This window comes from Rhea pennata, chromosome 13 (genome assembly GCF_028389875.1).
Source record: "Rhea pennata isolate bPtePen1 chromosome 13, bPtePen1.pri, whole genome shotgun sequence".
In the NCBI taxonomy this organism is placed as follows: Eukaryota; Metazoa; Chordata; class Aves; order Rheiformes; family Rheidae; genus Rhea; species Rhea pennata.
In genome coordinates, this window is record NC_084675.1 from 18,881,974 (window position 1) to 18,895,421 (window position 13,448).

Consider the following 13,448-nt stretch of genomic DNA (forward strand, 5'->3'; position numbering starts at 1 on the left):
ACTGATGTTTTCCTTTTCATGTTTGCATTCCAGTAACAGTTTATTATATGTAAGCATATATCCTTTAATGTACCTTGTTTTATTTTCTTAAATCAATGTAGGTTTTTAATGAACTGTAGTTTTTCTTCAGCTAAGACAGTTGTTGGCATAGGGCTGAACTTGCATTTAACTACAACTATGGGTTTTCTTTATGATGCATTGTTTTTCCTATTAGCTATGATTAAGACTGTGAGTGATGTGCTCCTACACTGTAAAGTAGTAGAGGTGCCTTTCTGCAGAATTATGGGTCCAAATTTTGACAGCAGCAGCTTCATCTAGTAGACCAGTACTATGCAAAACTGAAACGCAGCCAAGCACTGCTTCTGGATTTCTGTGTGGTTGCTTTTGGTTTTGCTATTTCATCTGTTTGAATTCTATTTTCTTTAGAATAACATTTTAAAAATTTCTAGATGCTGCTTTTTTTTCTTTTTAAACAAAAAAGGTGGAGTCTCAGCAATGCTGCAGATAAGATGCAGATGGTAAAAAAAAAAAAAAAGATGGTAAAAAAAGATGGTAAAACATAGTTGCTGTTGTAAATAAATCAGTACAATGTTGACTTTATTCCTTAGGCACGACATAATTTTGGAGTGGTAGAAATTGATGGAATTCTGTATATTCTGGGAGGTGAGGATGGTGAAAGGGAACTAATCTCTATGGAGAGTTATGATATTTATAAGCGGACCTGGACCAAGCAGCCAGACTTGACCATGGTTAGAAAGGTAAGAACTGCATTGCATGATCATATTTTATAGCATTATTTATTGTTAAACAGTTAAGGCCAATGTAGATTTTGACCCTTTGTTTCTAGTAAAAACTGCAACAAATACTGTTCAAATTGAGATGAAAGAGAGCAGCTTTGTAGCAATACATAACTGCTGCTTACAATTTTCACGGGCAGTGTTGTGCGCGATGCGGTGTGGAAGTCCGAGCCCCGCTCTCACTTTCTGCCTTGCTCCTCGTTTTACCCCGCCCAAGTTTTAAACTACCACTAGGATTTTTTTTTTTTTTTTTTTTTTAATGACTACCCCCCTCCTCCTCCCAGAGATCAGTCTATAGTGCTAAGTCCTGAAGTGGCAGAAGGAAGATACTTCTAGTCTTCTCAGTGCTTGTTCAACTTTTGTTGTCCTCCTATCTCACTCTGAATGGCTCTTGATTGCTTTGCTGCTTCTTCAGAAGCAAAAATAAATGTTAAGGAAAAAATGTTGCATCTACACTGACAGACAAGTAAACATTTAAAGAACTAATGATTTAAGGCTGTATAGTTGATTTCATTGCTGTTCACTGCAGAGAAAATGAAAAGAAATTTTTATGCAGCCAGAGTTTTTTGGAGACTTGTCACAGAGCAGATGATAAAGAGAAATTAAACTGAAGACAACATTGTGCAATTTGAACTGTAACAGCATTGCACAACATGAGCAATACTTTAATCTAGTTTTATTATGTCTTCTTCCCTTTGGTTTGATAATAAATGACCTAATGTTCAGAGTGGTAGTCACTAGTGTAAAGCCTATGTTGGTTAGCCAGTTAAAAGGAGCAGTTTTAAGCTCATTTCTTTCTGAATTGAAAGAGAAACCTGGTAAAGAAATCTGAACTAACCTTCCCCCACCTCTGCCCTTGTGCTTAGAGACTGTTCTTTGCTTAAAAATTCTATTTACAATATGATTATGAACTTAATTAAGACTCTTCTCCTCTTCTCTGCCTTATTACTTAGATTGTTTTATTTATTTTGATTAGGCTTCCTGACAAGATTTTTCTGACACTTAACACTTTAAACAAGATTCTTTAGTTTTGAGTTCTTGATATTACGTGCAACTTTAGGTGTATTTTCCCCCCCCCCCCTCCTTCATTCAAGATTGGCTGCTATGCAGCTATGAAGAAGAAAATCTATGCAATGGGTGGAGGCTCCTATGGAAAACTCTTTGAATCTGTGGAATGTTATGACCCTCGGACTCAGCAATGGACAGCAATCTGTCCTCTAAAAGAGAGAAGGTGGGTGAAAATGGAAATAAATCTAGATTAAAAGAATATATTCAGTTAGAACCTTCCAAAACAGTTAGAAAAGTGTACTTAAAGACTTATTTTTACTTTTTAAAAAAAGTTTATTGTTGCTGTCATTAGTGTTGTATCAGTGTATACTTGATAACCTGTACAGTTCTTAATGCTGAAGTGCTGGTCCTCTGGTAAGGAGAGAAGTCTTTGCTTCTCTGAAGGATACTTAAGATCTCTGTTAAGGACTACTTGAGTTTCACCATGTCTTTCCGAGTCACGGGAATGCCAAGATGTGGCTGAGTAATGTGTCAGAGTTTTAAATACATCCTGATGTTACAAGGAATACTGCCCTGATGCAGAACAAAAACTGAAAATTGTAGTTCAAGTGAAATGTCAAAATTTTGTCCACAGATAAATGCTTATTGTTCCATTCTTTTGCATGGTCTAGCTTAGAGTTCATATCTGTGACTCATCTAATGTTGTTGAATATGTAAGCTGCCCAGAATGGAGAAAGTTCAAAAGGTTATGTAGAATGGTTCAGATACTTTACAGGTTTGTTTTCTGATTTGGCTTCTCAGATTTGGTGCAGTAGCCTGCGGAGTTGCCTCTGAGCTTTACGTGTTTGGCGGAGTCAGAAGTCGTGATGACAGTCAAGCCAGTGAGATGGTGACATGCAAATCTGAATTCTATCACGATGAGTTTAAAAGGTAACTAGCTGCAGCTATTAACATAGGAGATACATAATTTAGATACTGATCTGACCGTTTCACCTCCACTGAAAAGCATATAAAACACTTAAAGGCGTATTAGACCTTTACTGTGCATCTCTACTGCTCATTTTACCTTTTAACACCCCTACTGGGTCATACTGTGCCTCTAAGGCATTGTGCTAGGCTCTTGACTTTCCATGGTGGCCCTGTCACACATCCTGTCTGTCCCTGAACGGGAGGAAAACAGTGACTCTAAAAGTGGTTTGTCTGGCTCTTCCCCTGTGCTCTGCAGTTTTCTGAAGTTCACAACACTGCTGTCACCCACCCTTTACTCATGCTTGTGGAGAAGTGTAAGAACATATAGCAATACTTCCCTCTGATCCAAGCCTGTTCCAAGAGACTTGCAGCTTAGGTAGCTCCTGAGCTAGAGCTGCTGGAACAAAGCTGTTTCATGGATTTCTGTTCCTAGCACTCATGTGATGGCTGTTTGAATCCATGTAGGCTTTTGTCATAGGAATGATGCTGTGGGTGCTGTGCATTCCTCAGTTATCTCTACACACTGTGCATGGCTAATCTCCTTGTGTTTGCTTTGAATCTGTTTCTCATGACATTTGTTATCTCCTGGCTCTTGTAATAAAGCCTAAGGTGGATTTTAATACATGTGGTAACTATTTGAAACATAATTTATATTAGACAAATTTTTGCATGTAGTTTGGCTTATTTTCCAGGCCTAATAAACAAGCTTTGATACCTCCCAAGCTTTCTTCCTGAGTGTAACTATAAATTGGATGTCTTTATTTATAAACTACATTGAAATAAGACTTTGCTGTCAGATATTTCAAGGATTGTTGACAGTGAAGGAGATCAATGTTTGTTTTACAAAATAAAGACCAATATATGACCGATCTTTATGAAAGCACCTGAAAATAGGGTGTAAGTTTATGATATGATTTTCTCATAAGATGTGGTTGTAAAGAGACTTCAATTTCTGTATGAAAATCTTCTCTGTTCCAAGTAGTGTCAAAAATAAACAGCTGTAATTGAAGAGTATCTCTTCTCCTCCAGCTTCTTTCAATGTGACTAGAGGAAGCAGGCAGATAAGATAGCTTATTGTTCCTCATGTTCTATAGTGATTTCTCATCCTTTGGGGATGTGGAGAAATACTAAAGCAAATAAACTTCTGGACAACAGTTCTCCCAGAAGGAAAGAGTTCTGGCAGGAAATGCTTCCCTGCATCCCAGTTGCTGTTTCTAATTGATTTGCTTGAAATATTTCCAGACTGGCTGTGTTTTTTGAAAGGTGGTATATAGCTCAAGATTCTTACCAGTGGCTGTAAATTTCTAGTCTCCTTGGTTGCTACAGATTAATCTTTCCTAAAGTGTAATTTAGCAGAAGTTTGAAAGTCCCAGCCTTGATGTCAGTGAGTTCTCACTGCCACCTACTGCCTGCAATGCAGTTGTGTAGCTGGCAGTATTTCGAATATAATTACTTTTTTTAACTTGGTGGCATCCTAGAGGTGTTCCTAGATTCATGTAAAGATATACTACAAATGCAATTGCTTCAGCTCTTGAATGGTGGTAAAAATCATGGTATTGGTATTTTTGGAGGTGTCATATTTCTTTCCCTACAACTGTCAATCTTCCTTAAATATACCAGACCAATTGGTCTTGGGTTGGTGCCTCTTTTTCCTCCCCTGACACCTGTTGATAGATGCAAATTTAAGATAGGTAACTGTTTTTATTGAAATGTAGCACCCTGTATAGCATGTGAATGGCCTGTGAATTGTGCTGGCACAGAGGAAGGTGAGATGGAGGCAAGTAATCTGACTCTACGGACTGGAGGAAGCATGTGTTGAGGGCTGCTGAGATATCCAGGCTTTGTCTCTGGTAATGCTGATACTCTGGCTTTATAACTCCCATTTTTATGTTTTTGAAGGTCCACTGGTTTCAGCTCCTGAAGTGGTATTAGTTACCAGAAGAGGGTGCTGTGTTACCATGTTGTTTGATAGTGTTAGCTCTTACTCAGGAGGACTAACAATTATCCTGAGTTTCAGATTATTTTAGATACATCTGTGCAAGCAGAACACCCCAGCCATGATGGTGATTTTGAAACCTGAGCAGTTGTACCTCCTTGGGGAGGAGGGAAAATAATCCCAAAAGGGAACTCACTACAAAATATTCCCCTGCCAATATCAAGACAAAATTCTTTCTGTTCTCATGATGGTACTCTTTTTCTTTGCACTAAGACTGAGATGGGAAAGTGTCATAATTTGATTATAGTAGTGGGCTGGGAGCATCAAATGAGGGCAAGGTGACTGTTTCTGAAAAACATGACTCTTATTTCTTAAACTGATTCAGAAATAACAGAGTACAAATTAAATCACTTTATTTAGCTTTCACCCTTTACTCAAAATAATATGCATCTCAAATCTGTGAATATCATATGCTAAATGCTGGGGCAGGGGCAACTGAGTAGTTAAGTAATTCTACTTGCATTGAGTGTGCTCTGCAATCATAGAATCATAGAATCAGTAAGGTTGGAAGGGACCTCTGGAGATCATCCAGCCCAGCCTCCCTGCTCAGCAGGGTCACCAATGCATCATTGCTCAGCTCTGAATAAAGCATAAGTGATGCTATAAACTTTTTTACAAGTGGATAATACCTTTTCAATATGCATGGTTAATATGATATATACAAAGATTGATTCTTCATCTTAAATTAATATTAGGCAGTTTTTAGGTGCTTAATTCATTACTAGACATTTTGTTTGCTTCCTCAGTAAGTTTCTGGTACAAGTAACACTAATTTCCTCTTGCTTTGAAGAGAACTACAAAAAGTCAGATAGTACATGAAGCAAATAAGCACCTGAGATTCTAAAGAATATGATCTTTTTTTTTTTCTAGTTAAGGAAAAGAATGATAATGGAACCATCTAATTGAAGCTGAAATAACACGTTGATAGTGCATGTGCATATGATTGGCAAAAGTCTGAAGTACTGGGTTAAAAGAGAAGATTTGTGGAAAGGAGCAGTATGTTAGATTGTTTAGTACCACTGGGCCAAAAGCACAGTATACATCCAGCATATATCCATCCAGAAAGGCTCACAAAACAAACTCCACAGTGGATTTTCTGTGTGCATTGTTTTTCTAACTTACTCTTTTGCATTGATAACTTACCAAGTACTGCATAATTGTGTTCATAATGAACTGCAGACTTTTTCAGCCTATATATTTTTTTTTTAGCTGCCTATAAGAAACTTTGGGACTGTTCATTTTCTTGAACAGAATTTTTTGTACGGAGTTCAGCCATCGGATCTTGTTAGTTTACAATTATGTATAGTAGTGCATTTGTATATATAAAAAAAAAAACAAAGATGAAGATCGTGCATGTGCCTTACAGTTCTGTGACACTCTAATCTCTAGATCTTGTTGCTTGAAAATGCAGAATTTAGCACTGTGAACTCTGGGATGTCTAGAACAAAGAACTGAAGTTACAGGTTTTACTTAGTGTATAAGTATTTATACTGATATTGATGTAGAAATATATTAATTTATACAAAACAGCATAAACATCCTTTGGATTGGATTAAAGAACTGAAGCTTAATTTGTTTAACATAATTCAGTCTGATAGTAGTTTATTCCAGAATATTTCACAGTGTAGTCTTTTTGGAATTGTTATCCTTAACCATGGCACAGATGTTTTTGAAGATGAGGAAGATGCAAAGAACTTCACGCTATTTTAATAATAAACATTGAGACTTTTGTTAAACTGCACCATAAAAAGTAATTAACAAAATGAGTCATAATACCAGCATATACATGAAATGTGGACAGATAATACAGTAAATAATTCTCATAAAATTGAAATGATCTGTATCTGATTTTTTTTCAATTAATGCAAGTTTTCAGGATGCACATTCTTCAGTGGCTATGGATTAAACTTTGTGTACGTTACCTCCTGGTTTTAAAGTAGTCATCAAGCTAAGAATTATTCTTAAAAAAAAAAAAAAAAAAAAAAAAAGTGGAAAGGGGGAGACAAGGACAGCAAAAGGGTGATCTTGGCTCAGTGATCCAATATTTGCTTAGTCCATAGAAAACAGGAAGCCTTAAGTATGTGTTGAAGATCTCCTTGGCTTAGTCTTTCAGCCAGAGTTTATAACATATGACATGCCTTTGCATTTCACATAGATGTGTGGACAGCTGGATGATGTCTGTACATGCTTTTTTTCTTTTCAGTTTGGATATTTGGAAATCCCTAATAGAGTACAAATTGCCTGTAGGATTTTTGTAAATGCATGATAAAACTACTGGTGACGCTCTGTCCTTGAATAGAGCTACTGCCGCATTTCACTGGTGTTCTGTAAATGTGGGGTAGACCTTCTTTCTACTAGCTCCTGGTTCAAAATCACTTACCAAATTTTGCAGCATATTGGTTTTTTTGTTTTTTTTTTTTTTGTTTTGTTTTGTTTTTGGGGGGGGAGAGAAGAAATGAGATGCTTGTTCAGGAGCAGTACTTGCTAAACACCACTTAAAATAATTCTCTTTGCTACTGGAACACCACAGAAACTCTCTAAACAGTATGTAAATAGTAAGTTAAATGATCTTGTAGCATAGTATTTGTAACTACAGAGATGCTACCATGCAGTGCACAGGAACCTCATCCAAAGGAAATGCTACCTATGCAAATGCAATGAGAAAACAAGCTGGCTGTCTGGTAGCATGTCAGTAGGAGGACCACTCAAAAGATTTCCATTCATTTGTAGGCTTTGACACAGCTGGTATGAACTTAAGGTGATGTGTCCGAAATAGGCTGGTTCTTCTATGCTGCCTCTCTGGTTTACTTCTCATGTGAAAGTAAAACAGTTACTATCTTGCTTATTGTAGTTCTTTGGATGGATTTTTACTTTATACCACTTCAAAACAAGAAAAATTAGGGATTCTTCCCCCCTCTGATTTCAGAGGAGGCCCATTTCGGTTTCATATTGACCATTTCTGTCTGTGGTTACAAAGGAATGTGCCACCTCCTCTGTTCTTCTCAAGTTCATTCTGGTAGAGCCATCCCAGGGAAGCGTGCAGGACAGCTGTGCTGCGGAAAGAGCTTTCAAATTCCTGAAGACTCCAGCTTTCTTGTCGTCATGTGTTTTTTCCATACTGCTCAAGCAGTAGGCAAATGATCAGCCCACATTAAGCTGGAGCGCAGTCAAGCTCTGATGAAACGTGACCCCTCGCCCTTCCTGTCTTTGTTCCTTCCGAGTTTTAACTGCTAAAACCGCTGTAAGCATTCCTGAAAAGTTGGGGCTGTTCTTAAAGCGTATGTGCTGAGAAAGATTGAGAATGAAATTTTCACAAGCAACTACAGATGCTTTGATTTTTTTCTCTTCTTGATATGCAGTAACAAAGTGCCTGGGTCTTGAGCTGTGTTTCTGTTCGTTTAAACTCTGAATCCATGAGTATCTAGTGCAGGCAAACTCCCAAAGTTCATATGATTTCCAGCTCCTCAGAGTAAGAAACAGGTTTTGATCTTCAGTGTGACAACTCCTCACTGTGCTGTGTGCTGAAGCTCGGCACACTCGTCTTATTCCGTGCTTTTTTTCTTCTCTGATAGGGTCCTGTTTTTTTTCCCCTCTTCCTCTTTGCCATTTATTCAACTAAATGCAGGTAATTTGGTGGTGCTGGGATGCAGTGAAAGTATTGACTGTGTCCCCTTCCCCCAGGAAGGGGAAAAAGCTGATGATACACAGCAAAACACGCTTTAGCATGTAACAGACTTTCTGAATGACTACAGAAGACTCTCTTTCCCCATTGTTAGTTCATCTTTTGTTCTCTGCAGCAGCTACGTGCGTTCTCGTGCTTTCTGCAGACTCCTGATCCTTCCCTGTGTAGCACTGACAAAGCGGCTGACAGCTTATCCTCTAATTTGGCCTTTAAAAATTGATCTCTCCAAGATAATGGCTATGTATCAACATCTCCTTCAGTGTCAGAAAAGAGGCTTATTTCTGAGTCATGCATTAAGATGATACAGGATTTTCAAGGGTCAGCAGTTTTCTTGAGGGTATTTCCTAACTTTTTCCTCAAATTAACCAGGTATGGCAATGAAAATACATGTGACACTTATAAAAGGTTTTTCAAATTTCTCTATTCTCTGTATATTATTAAAATATTGGACCCCCTCCAGGAGGGGTCACCTAAAATGGTTTTGATTTTATGTCTTAAAGGTCTGTAAATAGTAACTATGCAAACATCTGCAGAAGTGCAGCAGCAGTCTGCAGAAATTTGTTTCAAAGCCATAAGGAGGACACTGACACATCTAGATAAATGGGCCGTCTTTATAAAATGACTCACACAGGGATGATAAATGCATACTTAGCTGGTTTCCAAGGGCTTCAACATGGAAAACTGTTTTTCACTCTGTGGGAAGATCAAGCTGATTTAGTGCTGAAATGGAGGCATCTCTAAAGTGAACATAAGGGATTTTTAAGATTTCAGTAGGAGCTAGGAAGCAACTGAAAAGAGTCTGATATGCGGCTGGGAAGTTCTGCTTCAGTTCTAAAGAATGGACTTTTTCTTTTCTTTCCTCAAATCCCTTAACACAAAGTTTCAATCTTCTAGCCCTTGCTTAAAATTAAGTATTGCCAAGTGCTGCATTCTTTCTCTGCACATGGGATTTCTTGTCTCTGACAAAATACAATTAAAGAAGTCAGGGAATTATATGGGGGAAGGCACTGCTTAATAATAAGGCCTTGCTATAGCAACGTGTTATTTCCCCTGCTATGTACTATTAAGATTTCTATGCTTTTATGGCTATACTGATTTTAAGACAAAATTGCCTAAAACTTTCCCTGTAGGGAAAATTGACTGTCACAGCTATTGCAGAAAAGGCACTCCTGTATGCCCAGTGGCCTCCAGAAGAGCATACTGGGTGGCTGCAAGAAAAATTTATTCCAGATAGATTACACAGATGAGTGGACCAATTCTGAAATAAAGTAACCTCAAAATAAAGTATCCTAAACTTTCCAAATAGCAGTACTATTTGTTTTTACTGGCTAAAAGGCCTGATCAGCTAGACAACATTCCCAACTTTTACATAGAAAATTAACTTGTATGCTCTGCTTTTTGTTCAAAGAGGACAGCTGGAATAAGAATATGGATTTTTTTTTTGTATCCAATAAAAGATAACATATGAAAATCCTACTTTATTTTTACAGGTGGATTTATCTGAACGACCAGAACTTATGTATCCCAACTAGCTCTTCTTTCGTGTATGGAGCTGTGCCTATTGGAGCCAGCATTTATGTGATTGGAGATCTTGATACAGGTTAGAATTAGAACTATTAATTTCCTGTTGCTTGTTGTCTTTGAGTCTTTTAAATACTTGGTGCCAATGATTTTTGAAATTAAAGGCTAAGACTTTAATTCTTTGTAATTCTGAACTATATTTTGTTCCAGTGCTGTTGTCCTGAGGGGAGGTACGCTAGATCTACAGAAATGTGCACATATGTTTTGTACATTGATTTTTTTTTTTTGAAAAAGTCCAGTATTGTAAGTCTGTCTTTGATTAGTACTACAAAGGAGAGGAGAAAAAACATTGAGATGAACAGTGTAGTATTGCGTTTGTTTAAATGTAAGGAAAAAAAGTTAGTGACTGTGGTTGTTTCTCCCACCTTCTCAATGGTGAGCAGCTGGTTCTGTATTTTGTAGGTGTTATTCTGTGGCTTGCACAAAGATGATAGCAGCTCTTGACTCTCAGTCCCAGTCATACACAGGTGTACTTACACATGTATTCAGTTCTCCTCCCTCATAGCTTTCAGTGCAGGCCACATACTGTAGGAAATGTTTGAAAGACTCTACTTGCTTTCATGGCTATACATGGATATATGTGTGTGTATGTATATGGGGCTTTCTACAAAATATGAAAAAGCAAATTCAAAATCTAGTGTTTTTTAGTAGATAAGAAACACCTGTTTTCTTTTGAAAATAGCTTCAACAATATATCCAAAAATTGATTTGAGATAGTGTGTGTGCTCTAGTTTGCTCTAGTAATAAGTGTTTGCCTTACTAGAGGTTAAATGTGCTGGTAGCTACAGTATGCTTTAAATATTTTTTTTCATTCTTTGTGTGTTTAGGTACAAACTATGACTATGTTAGAGAATTTAAAAGAAGCACGGGAACCTGGCAGCGCACTAAGCCACTGCTTCAGTCAGACCTTCGCCGTACCGGCTGCGCGGCTTTGCGGATTGCAAACTGCAAACTCTTTCGACTGCAGCTTCAACAAGGATTATTCCGCATTCGTGTACATTCTCCATGATTCCTGTGCCGGAAGTGGAGGAGACTGGAAGAATTCCACACAGTCCACCATAATATAGCTCTATATAAAGGAAAAGCTGAGAAATTGCAACTGAAACTTACACTGTATGCTGTGCTTTGGTATGGTAACTGTTTTTGTTTTAAATGCTTAAAAAGCTTGAGTCTCAGTTCATGTTTTGGGGACAAATAACTCTACGTATACATTAAAGAAGAGATATAAAAATGAGATAAGGAAACACCTTCAGCCCTAACCATTTAGTTTAAACTGTGTTGTCGAAGGAGTTTCTTTGTGTCTGAAACTGGTGGGAATCGGTATTCCTTTGACGAAGTTTATTGAAAGCGAAAAGGATTTAAATATCAGTTCCCCTTGGGGGAAATGCAAAGAATAAATGTGCAATTTTGGACTGGATAGCTATAATGCACAGAAGCTATATGAAAACCAACCTCTCTGGTATACTGCAAAGACTGTTGTTTGACTGTAATGCAATAGGAGATGTTGGTTGTTGCACCATTTATTTCTAGTCCTTCCTTAAAAGATAAGGTCTGTGCCTAAAAATGGTGGAGGTGTACATATGTTTTTCATTCATTTGCAATGTTTTCATTCCTAAGAATATTTTTAATATATTTAAAATGGACTAATCTAAAACAGATACAATACACTACAGATAAGTAAACTCTTTTCTATGCTGTCATTTGAATAGCCTGACGCACTGGTGTACAGATGGGTGGCATGCATTTCTTTGGATTTTGGAGGCTATTTTCTTGAAGTAAAAGTAATTGGAAAGGTTCACGACAATTGCTGCTCTTGGTAAAAGGCAACAAAACTTGACAAATTAAAGTAGGTTGTGTTCCTTTTTACGTCAGATGATTTGCTAAGAGTAGAGTTTTTAAGACTGAGGGTTGTAGGATTTTATCTTTATTAGAACAAAGGTGGCATGTGACAACGATATATTTGTTTTTCAGAAAACATGATTTTTGGACCATCAATTAAGGAAAATTGTACAGCAACTTTAAATTGGGATCAAAAGCTGGTTTACTAATGATTTCTATGCTAAGGTACAAAGTCTTGTTTACTACTGTTTAACTTTGAAAGTGGGGTTTTATGGTGTGGTTGTAGTGAAGAATTTAGCATCTTGCGTTTTATTTCTTAAGTCTTGTTTGCATCAGTAGTGATATTTAATTGACTTATAGTAAAGATCGGCTGGTAGAACATTTTACCTCACTTCTTGCTTTGTTGTTGTTTGTGATAGGTGGGATATAACATATTTATTAAAAAAAAGAAAATGAGATGGAAATAGAATCGAAATCTCGTGCCCATCAGAAAAAAGAGACTTTATATTACCAGTATTATAATCACATGTAGTACTTTCCATTCTGCAACTTTGTGGACCTTAGAAGCTAATTTTTGCCCTCAGTTTTGTTAGTGTAAATGTTTGTCGCTTTCATTGAATCATTATTGATCTGCTGAGATACAATTCCACATTAGCACAAAATAATGATATTTAAATATTCCTTTAAGAGACATTCTAAAACTTACTCCTGCTCATAATCCTTCCATAATGCTGATTCCTAGCTAGAATTACCCTGGTTCTGAGCTGGGTGAGGTCGGAAGGGGGCAGCAGCTAACCCACTGACCACTATTTATTTATTATTTTTTTGTAATGCTGAAGTGCTGCAAGACTTGAACTATATACATCAGTTTTCTGACCTATATTAGTTGGTATATTAGAAATTATATATGTTTATGCATTGCAGTAAACTTGATGTGTATATATGTCTTAAGATTTTAAATTTATATATAGTGCTTTACTACAGAAATGTGAATTTCTACCTTCAGCTGTCTTGTGAAATAAATCTCAAGTGCTGTTAGCTTATCTGTAAAACATCCCTTTTTTGAAAATTTTGCATTGATTTTTTTTTTTTCACTAAGTAAGTGCTGAAATCCCATGTTCAAAAGTGACTGGATTAAATATTTCCAAGTATCTATCTCACTTTTGAGCTTAATTTTCTAAGTAGCTTAAAAACTTCTGAAAATGTTGTTTAAAATATTGCAGGCTGCTATCTCCAAGTCCTTGTAGCTCCCCAGGACATTTGAGGGCATTCAGCATCCAGGAAAACTAAATAATAAATGCACATAATAACAAATTATCTATACATTAGCAGTGTTTTGCAGTTAAAGTTAGTGAACTAAATGTTTACACTTCAAGTAGGATTAGGGGTAGGTTTTCTTTAAAAAAAAAAATAAAATAAAAATCTGCTGGTAATTGGAGTGTGTTGCTAATGCACTCAGACTTGACCAAGAAGCTTAAATCTTGTCACTTGGAAAAGTTGCAGGTTTAATTTCATAGCATGCATATACTCCTATAGCTTGCTTTCAAGATTGGAGATTGGGAGCAAGTCTCCAGAG

General features: G+C 36.9%; 1 protein-coding gene across 1 annotated transcript in view; it reads left to right on the forward strand.

Annotated features, from left to right (window-relative positions):
* GAN (gigaxonin) overlaps positions 1–12,716 on the forward strand; it is a 29,346-nt gene extending 16,630 nt beyond the window's left edge. The window contains exons 7-11 of the mRNA XM_062586403.1: positions 609–758; positions 1,892–2,028; positions 2,607–2,735; positions 9,943–10,052; positions 10,861–12,716. Of these exons, the coding sequence (XP_062442387.1) occupies positions 609–758; positions 1,892–2,028; positions 2,607–2,735; positions 9,943–10,052; positions 10,861–11,042 (708 nt within the window). The 3' untranslated portion in view covers positions 11,043–12,716. The remainder of the gene's footprint in view (positions 1–608; positions 759–1,891; positions 2,029–2,606; positions 2,736–9,942; positions 10,053–10,860) is intronic.
* The last annotated feature ends 732 nt before the right edge of the window (positions 12,717–13,448 follow it).